The 25743-nt window shown below is 31.6% G+C and overlaps 2 protein-coding genes across 3 annotated transcripts; one reads left to right on the forward strand and one right to left on the reverse strand.

The window, feature by feature from the left end:
• The first annotated feature begins 882 nt into the window (after window positions 1-882).
• On the forward strand, window positions 883-20754 carry LOC123226980 (disease resistance protein RPP13-like). Of its 2 annotated transcripts, XM_044651577.1 has the most exons (2): window positions 883-2648; window positions 19250-20754. In XM_044651577.1, the coding sequence occupies exons 1-2, from the start codon at window positions 1011-1013 to the stop codon at window positions 20126-20128; spliced, it is 2517 nt and encodes an 838-aa protein (XP_044507512.1). In that variant the 5' UTR covers window positions 883-1010; the 3' UTR covers window positions 20129-20754. The 2 variants fall into 2 exon arrangements, with proteins under 2 accessions (XP_044507512.1, XP_044507511.1); XM_044651576.1 differs by lacking the exon at window positions 19250-20754 and having other exon boundaries at window positions 885-4150.
• LOC123226982 (probable protein phosphatase 2C 43) lies at window positions 10452-12481 on the reverse strand. Its single transcript, XM_044651578.1, has 4 exons — window positions 12078-12481; window positions 11214-11578; window positions 10920-11144; window positions 10452-10824 (listed from the first exon to the last, which is right to left on the reverse strand). The coding sequence occupies exons 1-4, from the start codon at window positions 12460-12462 to the stop codon at window positions 10606-10608; spliced, it is 1194 nt and encodes a 397-aa protein (XP_044507513.1). The 5' UTR covers window positions 12463-12481; the 3' UTR covers window positions 10452-10605.
• Window positions 20755-25743: the final 4989 nt, after the last annotated feature.

Genomic DNA, 25743 nt, shown 5'->3' on the forward strand with positions numbered 1-25743 from the left:
TGCAGACGTTTGTTTGGTGGATAGTATAATAATATACACAATTCTTAACATGAAATTTTTTTTTTTAACTTCAGTATCGATTGAAATTAAAGTAAACACTATATCAAAATTAATAAATTTGATTGAAGGCTTTAAAAGAACCATAATTTTGTTAAAAATTATGACCAAATTAAACATCAATGATACATTACATTCAAGTATATTCATAAAAAATCTACTTAGTTTTAAAGATATAACAAATAATGAGTATCATATTGAAACATAAGTGAAACTGGTGCAGAATTCATCTATATAATTGGTAATGCCTTCGGAGGAAGATTTATACTAGAAAAAAATGTTTGCTTTATCATTTAGATTATATTATACAATTATAAAGACAATTGAAATCTATACAGTATCGAACTAAAAGTGCTCGATCCAAAAGTATTATGCTTTGACATGATCATTTAGGTTATCTAAGATTTACAATAATACGTAAAATTGTTAAAAATTTACATGAACATGCACTAAAAAATCACAAGATTTTATTGTCCATTCAAAAATTTTGCACTATTTGTTTATAAAACAAATTAGTAATCAGAGCATCTCTCTTTAAAATAGGAGTTGAATCTTTATCATTTTTACAAAACATTGAAGAGGATATATGTGGGTCTATTCATCTCTAAAATGAATATTTTATTATTCTATGATCTTAATTAATATTTAGTTTAATGTTTGTATATTATCAATTTAAAATATTATTTTTATTAAACTATTAATATAAATTAACAAATTAAAAATATATTGTTTATATTTTTCAATTAAATTAATATAACTAAATAATACTGACGAATTTATAATATTTTTCAATTGGTTTTTCCTCATAATTAAAGGTGGAAATTGGTATATGCCCCTTCACGTGCAACGCATCAATCCTCTGTATTTCTAAGAAAATATAGACCCGCTTTCCAAATGCGGTCAACAATCGGCAACTGCCCAGAAAGAGAGAGAAAAATAGCAGCTTGAGAGATATGGTTGATGCAGTAATTTCATTTGTGGTGAACAAGATTGGGGATTATGTTATTCAGGAAGCTGTGCGATTCCATGGAGTGAAAAAAGAAGTAGAGTTGTTAAAGAATGAACTGGAATGGATGCAATCTTTCCTCGAGGATGCAGAAAGAAAACAAGTTGATGATGCTGTTATAAGGAAGTGGGTATCTGACATTAGAGATGTCGCTTATGATATTGAAGATCTCTTGGATACATATGTGCTCAAAATCGAGGAAGAAGAGGCTCCAAATATAGTTCAAATGAAAGAAGAGACTCCTGATACAGTTCAAATCAATCAATCAGAGATTCCGAAAACAGGAAGGAGAGTTTCTGCTTCCATCAAGAAGTTTTCTTCGATTTTCAAGTGTCAGAAAAAATCCAATCATAAGGAGTCTGGTAATCACACAGAGCCCAGTAGTCACACAGAGCCTAGTAGTAATCCAGTGTCTAGTTTTTTCAGCAAAGGAGAAAAGGTTGTTAATCAGCACAACATAGGCAAGAAGATCGAGGAGATCAGAGAGAAACTTAGTGATATTTCTCGGAAACGTGAACAATATCGCCTAGAGGATATTGGTAACAAAGGTGAAGGAAAGGACAATGTTCTTTACAGATTGAAGGAACTGCGAAGAGCCACTTCCTTTGTAGTTGAAGATGGTGTTGTTGGCTTTGAGGATGATGCAGAGAAATTGTTGGCTAAACTTGTTGGCGGGGGGCAGCGGAGAGGTGTGATTTCTATTTATGGTATGGGTGGTTTAGGCAAAACAACCCTTGCCAAAAAGCTATACCACAATAACATTGTGAAGAATAAGTTTCAAGATCGTGCTTGGGTTTCAGTCTCTCAAGATTACAAAACTGAAGATATTCTTCGAAGGATAATAAAATCTTCCAACATCGTGCTTGGAAAGGAGGATGAAGAATCTTTAACAAGTAAGAAGAAGATGAGTGCAGAGGAGTGGGAGCGAGTGCAACAGAAGATCAAGGAACGTCAATTTAAGGAGTTGGAGAAGATGAGTCAAGAAGATTTAGAGCGGTATCTTCAAAAATATTTGAAAGGACGTTCATATTTGCTTGTGATCGATGATGTATGGCATAAAGATGCTTGGGAGAGCTTCAAAAGGGCATTTCCAGATGACAACAATGGTAGTAGAGTAGTTATTACCACCCGTAACAGAGAAGTTGCTGAACGTGCGGACGAAAATGTTTATGTCCACAAGCTTCGATTTCTAAACACAGATGAAAGTTGGAAGCTTTTTTGTTCTAAAGCCTTTCAAAACTCAAATGCAGATGAAGGATTAAAAAGGCTGGGGGGAGAAATGGTGGAGAAATGCAGAGGTTTACCACTTGCTATAGTTGTATTGGGAGGACTCTTGTCAACAAAAAAGCCACATGAATGGCGGAGGGTACATCATCACATTTGGCAACATCTAAGGGACGATTCGATTCAGATATCCTTTTTGTTAGCTTTAAGTTTTACTGATTTATCTTCTGAATTGAAGTTATGTTTTCTCTACTTGAGTCTTTTTCCAGAGGATTTTGAAATCCATGTGGAAAAACTGACAAGATTACTAATAGCAGAGGGTTTCATACAAGTAACTGAAGGTCAACTAATGGAAGAAGTGGTTGAGAGTCATTTGCAACAATTGATTGATAGAAGTTTGGTGCAAATAGAAAAAAGATGTTGGGGACGGATTGCCACTTGTCGGGTTCATGATCTTTTGCGTGATCTAGCCATTCAGAAAGCAAAGGAATCAAACTTTGCATATTATTATGATGCAACCATACATTCAAATCCTTCTCCAGCTATATTATCTTGCCGAAGACAAGCTGTTTATTCAGAGGTTGAAAGTCATTTGTGGTTTCAAGACCATAATCAATTGTCACGTTCCTTTCTCTTCTTTAAACAAAAGTGGGATGAATCACTCAAAGTGACACAACACTTGCCACCCCTCTTCACCAGATTCAGATTGCTCAGAGTGCTCGATGTAGAGGGCTCTGAGAGTAAGGATGTTGTACGAGAGAGTAAGAAAAGTTTACCTAAAGAGATAGGAAAGTTGATCCACTTAAAATATTTGGGGCTAAGGAATGCATATATACATCATTTTCCATCATCCTTTGTCAACTTGAAGAGGTTGCAAACTCTTGACATATATGGCATCGGGTGGATATTTCATGAAGTACCGATTGAGATATGTAAGTTGACAGGATTGAAGCATGTAATTGGAAATTTTCATGGATCATTGCCGGTAGACAATTTGAGAAACCTTCAAACTCTCAAGTATATAAATATTGAATGTTGGAGTAAAATTAATCCTGACAAGTTGGGTAATCTTCGGGAGCTGCGGATCGAATCTGATTTGCCATTACCAAAGGAGTTTGATTTGACACCAATAGGCAAGCTGAAAAGCCTTCAAATTTTATCAGTTACCTTGCTTTCGGACCAGTCTTTTGTTTCATTGCAGGCACTTGCTTATTGCACATGTCTTGTAGATTTGAGATTAAGTGGGAAGATAGAGAAACTACCAAGAAACATGGATGAAATCTTACCAAATCTTGAATGTTTAAAGTTATCAGGTTCAATTCTTAGAGATGATCCAATGGCCTTGCTGGAGAAGTTGCCAAACTTAATGATTCTTGTGTTAAACTTCGTTTCCTGTAGTGAGAAAAAAATGATATGCTCAGCAAATGGTTTTCCTCGTCTTGAAATTTTACGATTTGATTTCTATGAATTGGAGGAGTGGCAAGTACATCAAGATTCAATGCCAATGCTTAGAGGTTTGAAGGTCCCAAATGCGTCGAAGTTCAAAATTCCTGGAAGACTAAGATCAATCCCGCCTCCAGCTGAATGGGAATGTGAAGACGGCATCATTCCTATCAATAACTCAAGCTACTTTCAACCCTGATTATTGTGTATGTGCCAATCAATTCTTTCAATTTTCTCTGTTTATGGTTTTTCCTTCCTTTCCTGTTGTAATTCAGTTTATTGTGTTCTATATGTACTTTTCTTGCGCATCGGTTGGTTTCCCAGTGATGTTATTTTCAATTGTCAGTTTGTATCAAATGCATGCTACTTTTGCAAATGACATGATATGCTATGAACAACTGACAGTAATAGCTTTTACAATGGTGACCATTATATATTTTCTATCCTCTACTAACCAATTCTCGAGCCTTTATGTCCGTTTTGATTTCTCTGAATTAGACCCTGCAACTCATTGTATTGTAAGACGACCCCACCACCACACCCACCACCCCCGTATACACTACCTTTTTGATCTTATCTCTTTATCGAATCCGTTGTTGAAACCTAATAAAAGTCATTGCGGATGGAGATTCCAAATTTCATCACATAATCACCGCCTTCTCATTGTAGAGTTGCTCCTAGAAAATAGGGCAAGTGATTATTTGTAAATCAGTATTCATCCCTTGTGTGATGAAATTTCAGCCAAAGTGATTGTCAAAATCCCTCCATGGTAGTAATCACTCCTTTTCTACGTGCAGTGTCCTGGAATCTTTTTTGGTAACCAGGATTTATCATCTTTCGTGTCTAAAGTCCATTTTAAATCAAGAATTTGTGTTATAATGACTTCATCTGACTCGTTAGTTTTTTGTGTAAACAAATTACACTTTGAAAATCGTTAAGAAAGATTTTTTAGGAAATTGTTGAGTCTCAATCACATTTTACCAAGCCTCAGTAAATGTATCGGAGTAAAGATTAAACTTGCTATGTAATATGTAATAGGATCATTAAAAAGAAAAGCTAAGGGAAATTATGTAAAAAAACATTAATAGGTTCACTAAATGATATGGTTATATTAAAATAAAATTAAACCTTCTAAAATTATTAAAAATCAGCATAAAAAAAAACTATTCTCATTAACAATTATGAAAGTTTATCCATTGATACAAGTTATGGTCTACATACCCATAATTATTATAGGTTGTGCAAATTTTACTTACGAGTGTAGTAACTAGTGTCATCTCACCTATCGAAGCCAACTACAACACCAACATGTGGAGCATCAAGTGAATATTATCATTTCGGTTGCAGGCTTGCTCCAAGTGTCAAGAGGCATAATCTATTGATTTTCATTTTGTACCTCAGGCTTGATAACATAGGTCACTTCCAATGTTAAAGTCAAACGTTGAGCCATTATGAAGTGATAAAAGTCTAAACCTTGGGTTTAGCAAGCAGGGGTTACTTCACTTGTCAAGGCTAATTGGATGATGAAGATAATTGAGTCGATAGGGTCAACATGAAATGAGATAAACGTTTTATGCTAGAAATGGTGTCAATGAGTTGCCATTTTGGTCTATGGGTTTAACAATTTGTGTTTCCTAGTCAATCAATTATGGCGTCAATGCATGAGGGTGCTAAGCAAATTGTATATTTGAACAACAAGAGAGATATCCTACTTAGTACCTATCATTGCCTTGAGGAACAATCACAGGTCCATTCGTGTCGCATAACAAATACAACTTTAGGGCTTATGCTCTAAAGCATCTTCTTGTCATTTTTACTAGTAGCCCTTTGTAGAAGGCAATAGGTTCATAACATTATATGCTTTGGGGAGGATTTGAGATCTCTCATTTGGAGGCACTTGGTTGTTGATTATACTCGTGAAAATGAGTGACAATTGTTTGAGAAGTTGAATTATAAGGGTCCTTAGTCCAATATTAGGGTGGAATACTTTATTTTTAGTTGTGTGTTAAGGACTACGTACTAAAAGTTGTCACCATTACAATGTAAGATGTTAGGTCCGGTAGATAAAGTTACACATTCTCGATTAACATTATGATATAAATTGACACACGCAATAAAATGGTGTACAAAAAGAGAGAGTAAGCTACTCAAGGTCGAATGACCACTTCACTCTAAAAATCAAAAGTGTATCATAAGGGGACATATTTACATTGGAAGTTGTCTCCCTTTAGCAAGTTAAACTCCATACCTTGAGAGACAACTATACAATGATTTTTAGCCTATTCATGGCATGAACCATTTTTAGGTTGCAACAATAATTGTGTGAAGATACAATCATTTAATGTCTTCCTTGTTTCTTTTTTTTGTTGGAAAATTTTGAAAAATATGTTCTGTTTAGGATTAGCAAGTCACAGACTCTATTTATCTTTAGAGAGACATTGAAAAAGCAATATGTCAAAAAATTGACAATATTCAGTATTTTCCCTTCTTCTAATACTGAACTATTGTTACAACTTCTTATCACCAACTAATGTAGGTAACTTTGAGCCTTATACAAGATAGGCTATGATGGCTAAGGTTAGAATTTGTTAAGCAATTCTATCATCCAAGATAGTGAGAATAACATAAAGTCTCTCTTTATGTGTGAATTAGACATATAAAAGTTTTTAATGTGGTTCGACTCATTATTCAGAGAGTTTATCCATGGTTATATTATTGACGACTTTGAGAAACTGTTCTGACAGCGTGAATAGACTTTTACAAAAGATGTGTCTTGTGAATGACTCGATTTTGGAAAATTGTCTGAGGAGGATAATTGGATTTCTCCGAAAGCCACCTCACCTATCTTAGGATCATATTTATCTAATTCGAAATGTTGGATATTAGCTACATGCTACTACATAATTGATTCGCTATTCCTTTGTCATGCTTAGCCTCTTTGTTAAGCTATGATGGCAAGAAAAGTACATATAGAACACAATAAACTGAATTACAACAGGAAAGGAAGGAAAAACCATAAACAGAGAAAATTGATTGGCATTAATGTTGACAGCCTCCCCAAAAATACCTCATCAATCACTATACTTTTCCCATCTAAAAATTATATTTTAATGGCTTTCTCCACCCTTGTAGGCACTAGTCCTATTATTTCAACAACACCGCATGCAATAAAGGAGTGGGTAGTTCTTGAATCAATCAGAACATAAAGGGTAGTACAGTGAACTATTATCTAACTCGTACGTATTGATGGGTTGGCCTTGGCATTAGTATCTCAAACTGTCTGTGCCTGATGAACAAGGGTAACCCTATAATCTCTTTCAAAGTGACCCAATCGACTGTACTCGAAGCAAGCATTATAGCCCATTAAGGCTATAATGTGAGATTAAGTCTTGAGGTGATTTAAAACAGGAAAAAAGATAATTTATTTAATTCGTTCCCTTTATTGAGTGTTTTTATCACTCACTTCCTTTTCTTTCATGATTGTAAGTATAAGTGATTAAGGTAACTGCAAAGTAGGGTCAGGTAAGAGAAGATAGATCTAGGCTAGAGCAAATTATCTCTAGTTTATATTAAATGTGTACAATTGTATGTTATTGTTGACTTTTGGCCTTATTTAGATGGTTGTATAGTTGTATATAATTGTTTCATGTTTTTAGATGCTTTTAGATGAGTTTTCTTATGTGATATATACATTTTTTGTTCACTTCAGTTTTCTTAGAATAATTTCTAAATATTTTTAGTAATGAGTTCATTTGAAAGTATTTTTTATTTTTAAAAATAGAAGCTCTGAATATTAGTTCCTAACATTTCTCCTTTGGAGAGTAGTACTTCTAAGGAGAGATGTTACAGATGCCATCTTCACACTCCCAATTAGTAAGGGATGGGATTGATCTCAATTTTTTTGGAATTTTGAACTTCAACATATTTGGGATCTTTAAACTTCTAAGCAGTTGCAGGACAAGAGGTTGAGTGGTTAAGAAATTTATTAATGGATATGGAGTTATGGCCACAACCAATGCCAACAATCTCTTTGCATTATGATGGTCAAACAACTATATCTAAAGCCTTTGGGAAAGTTTATCCTAAAAAATCTAGGCATATTGCTTTGAGACATGAGTACATAAGACAATTGATTTCATATGGTGTTATTACAGTTGTTTATGTAAAGTCTAGTATAGATTTTGATACCGTAAAATCTTAGTTTAAAGCAAATGTTAAGCTACTATAGATTTTGTCAAAAATCTTGAAGTATTAACACTAATAGAAAGTTTAACTGTAAAAGACTTTCTGTATGCATGAATCTATATGTGTTAATATTGGTTAACAAATAAAACCTAAGTGGCGGATTGTTAATAGGTTGTACTTAGTTTGGATAAATTTTGGAAGGAAATTTAAGAAGCTATGAATATATATATATGGTCTAGTAATAACTGTTGACATTTGACATGATCTTACAAAAATAGAGATGACTTTTGCTTTGAAAAGTTACATTGTTTTAACATAACTTTTGCTTTGAAAAGTTATTACTAATTATAACTTTTACTTTGTATATATCTAGTAATAACTTTTGCTTTGAAAAAATGGAAATGTCTAAAAGTTGTGATCATTCAAGATTGGATAGGTCTAATAAAAAAGTTATGTCATTTTAAAGCATAACTTTTGGTTAACAAATCATAACTTTTGGTTAACAAATCATGACTTTTGGTGACAATAGACATGTTATTTCAGGTCTACCTTGAATTAGATTTTTTCATTATTTCAATTTCTTCATATAATCCTACTTTCTCTTTAGTTTAATATCATTACATCAAAATTGTTCATTCTTGTGTTTTGGGGAGAGTATTTGATAGTGTTGACTATTATTCTAGGAGTTTTGTTGTATCTTGAAGGTGATTTACCATATATCTACAACACCATATAACTAATAGAGACAAATATCACCTTAAAGAAAGTGATTTACATCCTTTAAAGTCTTTCAATGTTTCTTTGTTCAAACAAATTTCTTTAGCAAGTTGTGCTTGAAGTCCTATTTCGTACTTTGGTTTTTACTATCAAATTTTAGTTTTTCATTAGTTTAATCAGTAAAGATGCAAAACATAGTCTACATCTCACTTTTTCGGAAAGCAAAAAAACATTGAATGCGTATAAATAAATTGCAAGAGTCTACACTACAAAACAACTACTAGTAATGAATTATGAATACAAATCCATAAAAACGTAACTAAATTATTAAAAAATTATGGTATAGTTTGGTTTATAAAACAATTTAGCTTGAGTTAATAAATTTTAAGAAAAATAGTTTATTGTTTGGGTTACAATTTAGACAATTTTTAAACTAAACTAAACTATAAACCATATTTTATTAAAATACATATATATAAAATTATGTTTGATACAATATTTCAATAAGTATTTAGATGTACCAATTTTTTTCAAATTTATTTTCTCATTTTCTTTACATGTTTGTTGTATAATAATGTATACGCATTTCATATTTATTTTTCATATTATAGAAAACTATAATTTATTAAAGACCATATTTAGAAGTGAATAATTTTTAATAGATTTAAATTGTAATCCTAATTAGATTAAACCGTATTTTTTAGTTTAATTTGACTTAGTTTAGTTAGAATTTTTTTAAACCTTTTTTTAAGTAGAGTTTGAAAATTTTCTAAGCTACGTTAAATTAGACCTTGTATACCCCTAACAAAATGAAAGCTTACCTTTTGAACAGTGGAGCCTTTAAAAGAAAACCATAGACAAAAATGAAAGCTTACACTGGATGTTAAGTGATGCGATGCAAATAAGGGAGGAGAGATTTTGGCTTTGGAGGAAAAATTTGGGTGTTTTGTTTGATGTAATTTTAATATTATGATAATCAATTGAAAATATAAAAGGCATTTTCGAATTTAGGCTTTAGCATCAATGGCAATGTTTTTTAAATTTTTTTTCTTAAATTCAATTAAAAAAAAGGCAAACATTCTAAATGACCCTTTAATACATTTTTAATAATTAAAATGTGTAAAATATGTATTTAATATATTTTGAGTTAAAAATTATCAAATAATTTGTTTAAAACAAAATAATACGCCGAACCAAATAATTCATGTTTTTTCTAATTAGGGGTCGTCAGGCCTTTCAAGACCATACTGGCTATTTCAATGATATTTTTAAAACTAAATTAGATATCAATATAATTAGATGGATAGTGTGATTCAACAAATAGTTGTACCGATAAAATTATTTCAATATTATATAAAATAATTTTGTATAATTAATCATAAGAATTTAATAAAACCATATATATACAATTTTGAGTATTTAATTAAGTATACAAATTATATAAATAATTTTGAATTAAAAATAAAATAATAATTAATCATATAATATAAATATATACTAAAAAATATATACATATGACATTGTCTTGGCAGTACACTTCAAATCCCAACGATACCACGGGCCTATGAAAAAAATAATTGGGTGGTGTCGATCAAGTCCAGTATGGGCTTTGAATCCATGTATTTCAGGCCTATGTGTTTGAAATTTTAAACAGAGAACCAGACATTTGTATGGCTTACTGAAAATAAGAAAAGAAACCTAACACTTTTTTTAATTTTTTTAATGAGAAATCTGACCCGAGTCGGATCACTCCTTCAGCATTGAATCAAGTACACCAAATAAATTAAACTTTAAATCTAATGACTGACCTGACAATCACTAAATCAAATAAATCAGAAATTTAATTATGATATATTGTCAGAAGAGACTTCTACTCATATTTTCTTATACATAGAGTCTATTTTTGGCTAATCAAGCTATCCTTAGGGTAAAAACCTGGCATCTGTATCAATCTCTTACAAAATGATTGAGTTTTAAGGACCGACAGTGTCTAAAAACCCTCGAATCAACAAATCTGGCAAAGAGATTGTCTTCCCCATCAACTGATGATCTATAAAGATGACAATCACACTAATATCATCATGAAAATGCCTCCTAATTCCCTTATCAATCGGCTGCAATTGTTTGTAAGTCATCTCCCTTTTCTTTGCTGCTAGTGTCAAAGCTGTTTTAAGGAGTCTCCTAGCAATCCCCTAATATTTAAGGAAAGAATGTAGAAATTTAATGAATGGACCGATTATAAAGGTGAAATATCAAGTTGATTGCAGATGCATTAGAAGATGCATACATTTCGTGGGTTTTTATGAACGACATCAGCTGCCTCCTGATTTGACAAGTGCTCCCATAGCCCATCAGATGCAAATATTATAAATTTGTCATTGGGTTGCAAAACCCGAGTGTAAATGGATGGCTCAGCTGTCAGCACAGGCCTACGGATTGATATATGGGCAAATCTTTTAGGTGCAGAAAACTCTGGTCGCTTCAAGTATGCATCATCAATAGATCTAGACGTCTGTATCAATGCATAGCATTCAAACCAATATGTACAAGAACTATATACAACTTAATACAAGAAACAAACCTGAATTATGCCCTTGATACGCCATATACCGTGCTTCAAAATTACAATATCTTTATCATCTGGATGCATTGATTTGAGTTCTTCTCTGACTTCCTTCACTTTTGCATTATGTTCTCTTGTTAATTGCTCAGCAACTATCTCATTTGATCCACCTAAAGAACCAATTACAGCTATTGAATCACCCAAATTGGCTACATATAATATCCCGCTCCAAATAACTCCAACTAGGCAACAGGACCCTGTCTGCACAATTGATGGATTTACTCTCTGTGTCCTGCGCACGAGACTAAGAAATCCATCCTCAGTTGCAGAAATAGCACTTCTAAGTATATCCTCAGAGAAAGCTCCATTTTCTTGGGCAAGCCCTGGGGAATGACACACAAGATAATACCACTACTTTAGCGACCACATAAATACACCAAAGAAGGCACTGGAAGATGAATGGTGATCTCACAAAAGCAGCCAATGCAACACAGAGTACTCAATATGAAGTAAGAACACAATCTAGTTTGTTTGAATTAGCATGAAAATCCTCCTTGTTCCAGGTGTTTCAGGTGGTGAACACACTGGAAACACTAAGAAATATACACTAAAAACAAGAAGATCTATTTCTATTAAGTAGTATCTCCATATCTGTGTGACATCATACCAAGCATACACCAAGCAACAAGATTGAAGACAAAACATACAACACCACCATCAAAAGATCCATTCAGTTACTATCAGTCTGCCTCTAAACATGTAGTTCACAGTGCAACCACAAAGAAAACCCAAACAAAAACCACATTCAAGTTAAAAATTTGACCACAAACTAGCTCGAAAAACATATTTAATGAAGAAAAAAGGAAAAAAAAAAGCACTAACTCGTCAAATGAAGAAACAGATTGTCACAAATGAAACAAGCGGCCTCAGGTGAGCTATGGCCATCATAGACTCCAACAAAGGTGGCATCCGGTCTTATCTTCACCTGGCAGTAATCCTCCATGACAATATTGGCTTGTACCTGAGCGCAGGATAAGTCACCATAGCAGTGTTTCTCCAAATCTCGGCTCCAGATCAGTGAGTCTCGAGTAAAATGATTGTTACCCAGGGCAAATTCCTTGACTTTTCTCCACAAGCCAGGGCTGTTCCACATGTTGATTTGTAACAAAATTCTTCGGGCTAAAGCGAATGATTGGTAAGCTTCTCTGCGAGAAATGGAAGTACTACGCAGCATAATGATAATTTCAAATGACAAATATCTCCCCATTTTATATCTCGGCCACCCCCATAGGTTTTTTTAAAACTTGAACCAAGCAGGATTAAGCTCGGCAAAATAGATGGGTTATTTGCGGACAATTGTCTAAAAAATATATTTGAGTTTTAGATTTTTTAAATCGTACCTATTTAGATTTCTACCATTGATAATAGATTTTTGCGGGAAAATCAGGTATACTTACTGAAAAAGTCATAACAAAATAATTTTTAGTATATTATTAAATACATAGATAATATATTATTATATGATTAAATACTTTTTATTATTAATTTAAAATTATTCTATCATAAAATAATATATTAATTACATATTCAAAAATATATATTCATAATTTTATTGATAAATAAACGTTCGGTTCTAAATATAATGTATGAATTTTTTTTTATAAACCCTCAAAACTTTTCAAGTTTTGAAACAGGGCAAATGACTTATTCTCATCCAAGTTTTAATACATTCTTAAAGTTATATTTACGGGGTTTGAAAAATCTTAAATCTCACTCATAGGCCAACAATTGTTAAAATTTTCTATTAAAAACAAGGGTAAAATCATAATTTTATTAATAATATTAAAAAATATAAAATTCATTACATTTTTCTCATAAGTTGTAAAAACTAATAACTTTATTTCTACCTAAAGTTTTTTAATTTTGAAAAGTCAAAATCCCCCTTCCCCCCAGAACCTAAAGTTTTTTTTTTTTCACCTCTCCGGTCACTATCTCTAGCTCCGACAACCTCTTTTCTCTGTCTTAAAACGTTGATCAACACATAACAGGGCACAAAGACTTCTCTTCTCCAGATCTCTTTACCAAAGACGAAGAGATCAGAAGAGGGGAGGCATCGGCCAATATTTTAGGGCGAAGAGAAGAGATCGTCAATATTAGAGATGATGGTTATAAGAGAGAAAAAAAAAATCATATGTTTGGAGAAAAATATAAATTTTTAAAGATAAAAAACTTTAAAAAAAGATGAAATTTTTAATTTTTAAAACTTAAAAAATATATATAATAAATTTTATCTTTTTTAATAATATTATTAAAATAATAATTTTTTCTTTATTTTTAATAAAAAATTTTAAACTCAATTAATTTATAAACAAGATTTTAAATTTTTTTAAGGTAGAGCTTTAAAAATTCATCGAACTCAACCTTTAAAACATGGAAGGTGCTTGGTGCGATTGACCCAGTCCCACCTACCGACATGACAAGTTGACGCCCATTTGTTTTCTATACTGGCATTGGAAGCCGGACACCACAACAGACGCAGAAGATATATAATTATGGCCAAACGGCTATTTCCCACCCACGGTATGCGGTTTTCATAGGTTTTCCTATTAACTTTGAAAATTTCATTTATCTTTTTGTGATAGGTTAAAATTAACGATTTTAAGGATAAAATTATCATTTTATCTATATTATTAAAAATAAACTTAAATTTTATTTTATTTTTCTCCCTAAATCCTAAAAGCTAATAATTTTTCCTAACCCAAGTTTAAAAAAACTACATTTTCTCTCTTAGGGTTTTCAATTTTCGGAGTTAGTTTTTCAGCGCCGTTTCTTTCTATCCGGTGACCTCTAGCAACTCCTCTTCCTCTCCGGTGTGGCCTCCTTCCGCAGTTGTTCTAGACGTTATTGTTGACGAAGACGAGTTGACGATCGTGCCTAGGATAATCGTCGGAAGGAGACTGCAGTGGAGAGGAAGAGAAGTCGCCTAGATTCATTAAATTCATGAAGAAATTTGAAAGATAAATTTGAATATTAAATTCAATAATACTCCTAATGATTCTGTAATTTAGTACAATATTGTTGTATTCAGAATCTTTCCTCAACTGAGGTTATGTGGAAGAGAATATATTTTCTATCTTTTATTTTTATAATATACTTTTATAATAATAATATTGGAGAAAGAAATTTTGAATTAATATTTTCTCATTAATGAAAAACTATCAAACTTGCCTTATACACACAGAATCGTTATCTGAAGTGAACGTAACTATTAGAAATAGTTATCATAAGTGTGAGTACGGTCATGAATGAAATAATTTTTAATTCGAAGATAATTATAATAGAAAATTTTAATTATACCACTAGAAGTAGACTAACAGTGAAACGAACCATAAAATAATACAGAGTAAACTATAAAATAATAGGTGAGGTTGTCAGAGAGGAAGAAACAGCACCAGAAAACTAATTCTGAAAAATTAAAAACCCTAAAAAGGAAAATATTATTTTTTAAACTTAAGTTGAAAAAATTATTAATTTTTAAAATTTTAAAAAGAAAAATGAGAGAAATTTTTCATAAGTTAAGATTCTATTAAATTTAATAAACTATAAATAGATAAATGATATTTTCAAAGTTGAAAAAAAGGGCATACTTTAGGTGGAAAATAGTTGTTTGGCCTATATATATATATATATATATATATATATATATATATATATATATATATATATAATACATGCTTGAGATCTGACGTTGTGTTTTCGTGTAAATCCTGCGCTTCTCTTCATTGGCCATCACCTGTTATTTTTAATACTTGCGAGTGAATAACTTAGTTTGTAAAACATTATGGGAATCTTTCCAGCTGGAATCACGTTAGAATTAAACTTGTCAGGATTAAAGGGGAGGTTTTATTTGTTTTATATATATATATATATATATATATATATATATATATGGTAGATTTTCCTACCACGTGGAAGGCAAAAATTTAACGGTGGAATGATCTTATCGGTATGTATGGGGTGATGGAATTTGTCTATATAAACCCATCCCTTTCCTTTGTATGTATGCGAAAACGTGAAAACGTGAAAAACCAGATTTCTCGCTACTTTGTGTTTCGTTTTTCAATCACGGTTGAATGGATTTCCATCTTGCTTTCATCTTTCTCTACCTAATAAAATATATTTATAATACATTACCAACTCAATTTATTCAAATATATCTTTATATTAATTATTTTTTAATTATATTGTTACCTTGCTTTTATGATATAAATATAGATATTTTAATTATAATATTATCTTATTTATAAATTATCTGATTTATAAAATATTAGTTATGATTGTTTTAATTATTATTATTATTATTATTTTATTTAATTTTTCTAATATATTTGTTTTTTTGAACCAAAAAAATTATAATTATATCAATTTTTATATTGTTTCATATTTATGAATATAACTTATAATTGTATCTTATTTGTTATCTAAAGTTTATAAAATCATGAATTTGAATTTAAAATCTTGAATATCATTTGTAACTTGAAATTTGTAAAATCGTGATAATACATATATATATAGATTTGAAGTCTTAAATTTCATCAAAATATTTATTTGTTTTATAGTAATTATATCTTATTTGTAACTAGAAGTTTTGTAAACATAAGATAATATTTGAATTTGAAGTTTCAAAGATTAATTTTAATATTTTCTCTACAAAACCATAAGTATTGTGAATATAAAAAAATATTTGAACCTGAATGTCCTAAAATTGGATAGACAATATTAAATGAGTTTTTTACATGATTCTCCATATTGAATTTTTAAGCCTTGAAAAAGTGATTAAATAAAATGTCTAATAAGGATAAATCCACAACCACTATTCTACCGATATCACATCCCCAAAAAATTGCATGCCAAATATGTAGATATAATCATAGATTCATTAAATTCATGGAGAAATTTGAAAGATAAATTTGAACATTAGATTCAATAATACTCTTAATGATTCTGTAATTTAGTACAATTTTGTTATATTTAGAATCTTTCCTCAACTGAGGTTATGTGGAAGAAAATATATTTTCTACCTTTTATTTTTATAATATACTCTTATAGTAATAATATTGGAAAAAGAAATTTTGAATTAATATTTTCTCATTAATGAAAAACTATCAAACTGGCCTTACAAACACAAAATCGTTCTTCAAAGTGAACACAACTATTAGAAAATAGTTATCATGGGTGTGAGTACGGTCATGGATGAAATAATTTTCAATTCGAAGATGATTATAATAGAAAATTTTAGTCATACCACTAGAAGTAGAGTAAGAGTGAAACGAACCATAAAATAATACAGAATAAACCATAAAATAATAGGTGTGGTTGTAAATGTCATTTGCTATGTATCTGTAGTACACGCAAACATTAGATAAATCTATATTAAACATCCATATAATTGAATTGAATTTATTGATGATTTACATCTTGTCAATATAACAAATCTTGATGTTTTTTAATAGTTCTTTCAAGAATAAAATACAAATCACTTGACTAGTGACAAAAATGCTAAGACTTTTATAATTAGAATCCATCAGATATCCTTATTTCAAAGTTATAAATATTATTTTGTATTTTATTATCATATTCACCTTTCTTCCACCATTTTATGTACATTATAACTAACGTAATTTTTAAATAAAAGGAAATAGACTCTAAAATTGAAACATTAACTTTAAAAGTTAATGATGCAGACATTTGTTTAGTGGATAGTATAATAATGCACACAATTCTTAACATGAAAATTTTTTTCTTAACTTCAGTATCGATTGAAATTAAAGTAAACACTATATCAAAATTAATAAATTTGATTGAAGACTTTAAAAGAACCATAATTTTGTTAAAAATTATGACCAAATTAAACATCAATGATACATTACATTCAAATAGATTCATAAAAAATCTACTTAGTTTTAAAGATATAACAAATAATGAGTATCATATTAAAACATAAGTGAAACTGGTGCAGAATTTATCTATATAATTGGTAATGCCTTCGGAGAAAGATTTATACTAGAAAAAAATGTTTGCTTTGTCATTTAGATTATATTATATAATTATAAAGACAATTGAAATCTACACAGTATCGCACTAAAAGTGCTCGATCCAAAAGTATTATGCTTTGATATGATCATTTAGGTTATCCAAGATTTATAATAATGCGTAAAATTGTTAAAAATTTACATGAATATGCACTAAAAAATCACAAGATTTTATTGCCCATTCAAAAATTTTGCACTACTTGTTTATAAAACAAATTAGTAATCAGAGCATCTCGCTTTAAAATACGAGTTGAATCGTTATTATTCTTACAAAAGATTGAAGAGGATATATGTGAGACTATTCATCTCTAAAATGAGTATTTTGTTATTTTATGATCTTAATTGATATGTAGTTTCATGTTTGTATATTATCAATTTAAAATATTATTTTTATTAAACTATTAATATAAATTAACAAATTAAAAATATATTTTTTGTATTATTCAATTAAATTAATATAACTAAATAATACTGATGAATTTATAATATTTTTCAATTGGTTTTTCCTCATAATTAAAGGTGGAAATTGGTATATGCCCCTTCACGTGCAACGCATCAATCCTCTGTATTTCTAAGAAAATATAGACCCGCTTTTCAAATGCGGTCAACAATCGGCAACTGCCCAGAAAGAGATAGAAAAATAGCAGCTTGAGAGATATGGTTGATGCAGTAATTTCATTTGTGGTGAACAAGATTGGGGATTATGTTATTCAGGAAGCTGTGCGATTCCATGGAGTGAAAAAAGAAGTAGAGTTGTTAAAGAATGAACTGGAATGGATGCAATCTTTCCTCGAGGATGCAGAAAGAAATCAAGTTGATGATGCTGTTATAAGGAAGTGGGTATCTGACATTAGAGATGTCGCTTATGATATTGAAGATCTCTTGGATACATATGTACTCAAAATCGAGGAAGAAGAGGCTCCAAATATAGTTCAAATGAAAGAAGAGACTCCTGATACTGTTGAAATCAATCAATCAGAGATTTCGAAAACAGGGAGGAGAGTTTCTGCTTCCATCAAGAAGTTTTCTTCGATTTTCAAGTGTCAGAAAAAATCCAATCATAAGGAGTCTGGTAATCACACAGAGCCCAGTAGTCACACAGAGCCTAGTAGTAATCCAGTGTCTAGTTTTTTCAGCAAAGGAGAAAAGGTTGTTAATCAGCACAACATAGGCAAGAAGATCGAGGAGATCAGAGAGAAACTTAGTGATATTTCTCGGAAACGTGAACAATATCGCCTAGAGGATATTGGTAACAAAGGTGAAGGAAAGGACAATGTTCTTTACAGATTGAAGGAACTGCGAAGAGCCACTTCCTTTGTAGTTGAAGATGGTGTTGTTGGCTTTGAGGATGATGCAGAGAAATTGTTGGCTAAACTTGTTGGCGGGGGGCAGCGGAGAGGTGTGATTTCTATTTATGGTATGGGTGGTTTAGGCAAAACAACCCTTGCCAAAAAGCTATACCACAATAACATTGTGAATGTTGAGGACTCAAAGAAAAGAGAGTCCCACATCTAATGAATAGAACATAAGAGAGTGGTATATAAGTGTGTGAATTGGACCTTAACATAAGCCAATTGGTTTTGTGTAACATGGGTTTCAATCTACACACTTGTAAGCCCAATTTATATATATTTCCGACATAGTATCAGAGCGCGAGCCAAACGGCAGGTTTAACAGCCTAAGTGTTTCTGGATACAAGTGACAACGCACCCAACCAAAAATCGGCTAAGCCAAAAAGGCAGGTTTAACAGCCTAGGTGCTTGCACTTAAGCGGGGGTATTGAGGACTCAAAGAAAAAGAGAGTCTCACATCTAATGAATAGAACATAAGAGAGTGGTATATAAGTGTGTGAATTGGACCTTAACATAAGTCAATTGGTTTTGTGTAACATGGGTTTCAATCTACACACTTGTAAGCCCAATTTATATATATTTCCGACAACTAGAGGATATGGAAGAAGTGGTTGAGAGTCATTTGCAGCAATTGATTGATAGAAGTTTGGTGCAAATAGAAAAAAGATGTTGGGGACGGATTGCCACTTGTCGGGTTCATGATCTTTTGCGTGATCTAGCCATTCAGAAAGCAAAGGAATCAAACTTTGCATATTATTATGATGCAACCATACATTCAAATCCTTCTCCAGCTATATTATCTTGCCGAAGACAAGCTGTTTATTCAGAGGTTGAAAGACATTTGTGGTTTCAAGACTATAATCAATTGTCACGTTCCTTTCTCTTCTTTAAACAAAAGTGGGATGAATCACTCAAAGTGACACAACACTTGCCACCCCTCTTCACCAGATTCAGATTGCTCAGAGTGCTCGATGTAGAGGGCTCTGAGAGTAAGGATGTTGTACGAGAGAGTAAGAAAAGTTTACCTAAAGAGATAGGAAAGTTGATCCACTTAAAATATTTGGGGCTAAGGAATGCATATATATATCATTTTCCATCATCCTTTGTCAACTTGAAGAGGTTGCAAACTCTTGACATATATGGCATCGGGTGGATATTTCATGAAGTACCGATTGAGATATGTAAGTTGACAGGATTGAAGCATGTAATTGGAAATTTTCATGGATCATTGCCGGTAGACAATTTGAGAAACCTTCAAACTCTCAAGTATATAAATATTGAATGTTGGAGTAAAATTAATCCCGACAAGTTGGGTAATCTTCGGGAGCTGCGGATCGAATCTGATTTGCCATTACCAAAGGAGTTTGATTTGACACCAATAGGCAAGCTGAAAAGCCTTCAAATTTTATCAGTTACCTTGCTTTCGGACCAGTCTTTTGTTTCATTGCAGGCACTTGCATATTGCACATGTCTTGTAGATTTGAGATAAAGTGGGAAGATAGAGAAACTACCAAGAAACATGGATGAAATCTTACCAAATCTTGAATGTTTAAAGTTATCAGGTTCAATTCTTAGAGATGATCCAATGGCCTTGCTGGAGAAGTTGCCAAACTTAATGATTCTTGTGTTAAACTTCGTTTCCTGTTGTGAGAAAAAAATGATATGCTCAGCAAATGGTTTTCCTCGTCTTGAAATTTTACGATTTGATTTCTATGAATTGGAGGAGTGGCAAGTACATCAAGATTCAATGCCAATGCTTAGAGGTTTGAAGGTCCCAGATGCGTCGAAGTTCAAAATTCCTGGAAGACTAAGATCAATCCCGCCTCCAGCTGAATGGGAATGTGAAGACGGCATCATTCCTATCAATAACTCAAGCTACTTTCAACCCTGATTATTGTGTATGTGCCAATCAATTTCTTTCAATTTTCTCTGTTTATGGTTTTTCCTTCCTTTCCTGTTGTAATTCAGTTTATTGTGTTCTATATGTACTTTTCTTGCGCATCGGTTTGTTTCCCAGTGATGTTGTTATTTTCAATTGTCAGTTGTATCAAATGCATGCTACTTTTGCAAATGACATGATATGCTATGAACAACTGACAGTAATAGCTTTTACAATGGTGACCATTATATATTTTCTATCCTCTACTAACCAATTCTCGAGCCTTTATGTCCATTTTGATTTCTCTGAATTAGACCCTGCAAATCATTGTATTGTAAGACGACCCCACCACCACACCCACCACCCCCGTATACACAACCTTTTTGATCTTATCTCTTTATCGAATCCGTCGTTGAAACCTACTAAAAGTCATTGCCGATGGAGATTCCAAATTTCATCACATAATCACCGCCTTCTCACTATAGAGTTGCCCTAGAAAATAGGGCAAGTGATCATTTGAAAATCAGTATTCATCCCTTGCGTGATGAAATTTCAGCCAAAGTGACTGTCAAAATCCCTCCATGGTAGTAATCACTCCTTTTCTACGTACAGTGTCCTGGAATCTTTTTTGGTAACCAGGATATATCATCTTTCGTGTCTAAAGTCCATTTAAAATCAAGAAGTGTTATAATGACTTCATCTGACTCGTTAGTTTTTCGTGTAAACAAATTACACTTTGAAAATCGTTAAGAAATATTTTTTAGGAAATTGTTTAGTCTCAATCACATTTTACCAAGCCTCAGTAAATGTATCGGAGTAATTAATCCTAGTATTTAAGATTAAACTTGCTATGTAATATGTAATAGGATCATTGAAAAGAAAAGCTAAGGGAAATTATGTAAAAAAACATTAATAAGATCACTAAATGATATGGTTATATTAGAAAAAAATTAAACCTTCTAAAATTATTAAAAATCAGCGTAAAAAAATAAAACTATTCTCATTAACAATTATGAAAGTATATCCACTGATACAAGTTATGGTCTACGTGCCCATAATTGTTATAGGTTGTGCAAATTTTACTTACAAGTGTAGTAACTAGTGTCATCTCACCTATCGAAGCCAACTACAACACCAACATGTGGAGCATCAAGTGAATATTATCATTTCGGTTGCAGGCCAGCTCCAAGTGTCAAGAGGCATAATCTATTGATTTTCATTTTGTACCTCAGGCTTGATAACATAGGTCACTTCCAATGTTAAAGTCAAACGTTGAGCCATTATGAAGTGATAAAAGTCTAAACCTTGGGTTTAGCAAGCAGGGGTTACTTCACTTGTCAAGGCTAATTGGATGATGAGGATAATTGAGTCGATAGGGTCAACATGAAATGAGATAAACGTTTTATGCTAGAAATGGTGTTTATGAGTTGTCATTTTGGTCTATGGGTTTAACAATTTGTGTTTCCTAGTCAATCAATTAGGGCGTCAATGCATGAGGGTGTTGAGCAAATTGTATATTTGAACAACAAGAAAGTTATCCTACTTAGTACCTATCATTGCCTTGAGGAACAATCACAGGTCTATTCATGTCGCATAATAAATACGACTTTAGGGCTTATGCTCTAAAGCATCTTCTTGTCATTTTTACTAGTAAAGCCCTTTGTAGAAGGCAATAGGTTCAGAACATTATATGCTTTGGGGAGGATTTGAGATCTCTCATTTGGAGGCACTTGGTTGTTGCTTATACTTGTGAAAATGAGTGACAATTGTTTGAGAAGTTGAATTATAAGGGTCCTTAGTCCAACTATTAGGGCGGAATACTTTATTTTTAGTTGTGTTAAGGACTACGCACTAAAAGTTGTCATTATTACAAATGTGAGATGTTAGGTCAAGTAGGTAAAGCTACACATTCTCGATTAATATTATGATATAAATTGACACACACAACAAAATGGTGTACAAAGAGAGAGAGTAAGCACTCAAGGTCGAATGACGACTTCACTCTAAAAATCAAAAGTGCATCACAAGGGGACATATTTACATTGGAAGTTGTCTTCCCTTAGTAAGTTAAACTCCATACCTTGAGAGACACCTATACATTGATTTTTAGCCTGTTCATGGCATGAACCATTTTTAGGTTGCAACAATAATTGTGTGAAGATACAATCATTCAATGTCTTCCTTGTTTCTTTTTTTGTTGGAAAATTTTAAAAAGATGTTATATTTAGGATTAGCAAATCACAGACTGTGTTTGTCTTTAGAGAGACATTGAAAAAGCAGTATGTCAAAAATATGACAATACTTTAATATTTCCCCTTCTTCTAATACCAAACTATTATTACAACTTCTTATCACCAACTAATGTAGATAACTTTGAGCCTTATACAAGATAGGTTATGATGGCTAAGGTTAGAATTTGTTAAGCAATTTTATCATCCAATATAATAAGAATAACATAAAGTCTCTCTTTATGTGTGAATTAGACATATAAAAGTTTTTAATGTGGTTCGACTCATTATTCGGAGAGCGTATCCATGGTTATATTATTGACAACTTTGAGAAAGTGTTTTGACAGTATAAATAGACTTTTACAAAAGATGTGTCTTAAGAATGACTCGATTTTGGAAAATTGTCTGAGGAGGATAGTTGGATTTCTCCAAAAGCCACCTCAACTATCTTAGGATCATATTTATCTAATCCGAAATGTTGGATATTAGCTACATGCTACTACATAATTGATTCGCTATTCCTTTGTCATGCTTAGCCTCTTTGTTTTTCTTCTCCCTCTCTTTCCCTTGAGTGATAATTTATGTTTATTGAATGAATAGAAATGTTTGTAATCTCACCAATTTAAATTTAAATTTTAAAAATAACTTCCTTACCTATTATGTGAGAGATAAGGTAACAGTTATGTTCGTTGTGATAAAAATTTATGATTTTTCATCCTAGGTGTGAGATAGGATGAAATGCACACTTATAAGACAATTTCTTTGGGTGAAAAATGTCTACTCGCATATCAAATTATTGATCATTATTCTTATAACTAATTGTTTTTTTCATAAGTCGTTTCACAAATCCGTATAACATATAATTTCTCTCAATTTATTGTATTCAAAATTTTAATATGTAATTGAATTAAAGTTAGGCTTATTTTTAAATATTATATAAAACTATATAATAATTGAAGTATATATTTTAATCAAAATTTGTTTTATAATATTAGATAACAGATGCTATTATTTCTACAGTTAAAATATATTTAAAAAATAAAAATGAAAACAATAAATATTTAAACAAAGATATTATAATTTTTTTTGGTGACATATTCACAATTTCCTAAACCTGTAAATACGTTTGTAGCTTTTCTAAACTTTGAGGACTTTGTTGGAACGATAACATTTTCGAATAGAAAACCGAACATGATTACGTAAATGGACCCGGGACAAAAAGTAAAATTGAATAAAAAAAAGGCCTTTAATCCTGGCAACTTTAATTCCAATGTGATTCCACTTGGAAAGAGTCACCTAATGTTTTATTATTAGGTAATATTATTAATATACTTACTTAAAAATAATAATAATAATATTATCAAAAATAACAAGTGATGGCAACTTATCAAACAAATTATCAATACGAGATGGAGTGTCACTTTGATAAGGCTCTTTTAATCAATACCCGTTTTCAAAGACTAAATCTTTTTTTTTTCAAAACAATAAAATTATTTATACATATTTTTGATACATAATTTATATACACAGATAAAATGTTATCATATGATTAAATATTTTTTTATCATATAATTATATATATATTAAAATCACTTAATTACATTATAACACATTACTGTATATATGAATTGTATACAAAAAAATAAATACATATAATATTACTCTTTTCAAAAATAAGATAGCGAATGATTGGATCTTATAAATTCACAATCTATGAGATTTTGGAATTACTTCTTTAATTTTTGAAACTCCAATAAGTCCATTCAGTACGAAGCCTTGGAAATTAGGTACCAGATGTTAACCTTATACATCTCTCTTTTTAAGAAAAAACTAAGTAATTCATTCAGAAAAAAGAATATTCACAAATTCTTGAATTACAGGCATACCATACATAGAGACTTGAATATTCAATTCTTTACACCACATAGTCCAAACATCTTGTACACCTTTTATAGAATATTTTTCTTACCTTTACATCACTTATCTTTATACTTAAGACCTTTTCCAAAGTTAAAACTATCTTCATTGTCTAGATTAAACCTAACTTTTTTCTTACGACAAATAATTCCACTCCATATCTACCCGTAAATTTCATACCTAGTATAACATCAAAATTTGGCATATTAAACACAATCGAATCAACTCTTTACTCTTGCCCATTAATGTTGACAGCCTCCCCAAAAATACCTCATCGATCACTATACTTTTCCCATCTAAAAATTCTATTTTAATGGCTTTTTCCACCCTTGTAGGCACTAGTCTTATTATTTCAACAACACCGCATGCAATAAAGGAGTGGATAGTTCTTGAATCAATCAGAACATAAAGGGTAGTACAGTGAACTATTATCTAACTCGTGAGTATTGATGGGTTGGCCTTGGCATTAGTATCACAAACTGTCTGTGCCTGATGAACAAGGGTAACCCTATAATCTCTTTCAAAGTGACCCAATCGACTGTACTCGAAGCAAGCATTACAGCCCATTAAGCATTCTCCCTTACATTGCTTTCCTCACTTTTGACAACATGGGGTATCATTCTTCTTTTGCTATTTATTCCTGCAATTCTTCTTATTTACCTTAGCTTGAAAGTTCTTTTTAACCTTATTATCTCTCAAATTAGGTGGACCATTATTGTTACTCTTCTACACGGTAGGTTGGGTGTTATTAGAAGTCACTCTTGGTATGGTCTCCCTAGCAATCTTATTTAAAAACGCTTAAGCTCTTAGGATTCTGTTCAGTGACTCACTATATGTCTGAGGAGGTTATGTGCTACCATCACATCTCGAGCAAACCTCAAATTCAACCCACGCAAAAATTTCTCCATTCAATTTTGAGGTGTGCTCACCATCCTTGAAGTAAAGCTTGCCAAGGCATTAAACCGTATAGAGTATTCCTTGATCATACTTGTCCCTTGTTGAAGACTAATAAAACTCATTCGTCTTCACACATATCATGTTGGTGGTCTATTCTCTGCCTCAAACAATCTTATAAACTCT

The sequence above is a fragment of the Mangifera indica genome, chromosome 10, assembly GCF_011075055.1.
Source record: "Mangifera indica cultivar Alphonso chromosome 10, CATAS_Mindica_2.1, whole genome shotgun sequence".
Lineage (NCBI taxonomy): Eukaryota > Viridiplantae > Streptophyta > Magnoliopsida > Sapindales > Anacardiaceae > Mangifera > Mangifera indica.

What these genes read in the sequence shown, in the direction of transcription:
- LOC123226980 (XM_044651576.1), top strand. Translation starts at nt 1,011, where the DNA reads ATGGTTGATGCAGTAATTTCATTTGTGGTGAACAAGATTGGGGATTAT.
- LOC123226982 (XM_044651578.1), bottom strand. Translation starts at nt 12,462, where the DNA reads ATGGGGAGATATTTGTCATTTGAAATTATCATTATGCTGCGTAGTACT. An exon ending in GTATCAAGGGCATAATTCAG is followed by an intron (nt 11,145 to 11,213) that starts GTTTGTTTCTTG and finishes GCATTGATACAG; the next exon opens with ACGTCTAGATCTATTGATGA. An exon ending in TTCATAAAAACCCACGAAAT is followed by an intron (nt 10,825 to 10,919) that starts GTATGCATCTTC and finishes CTTAAATATTAG; the next exon opens with GGGATTGCTAGGAGACTCCT.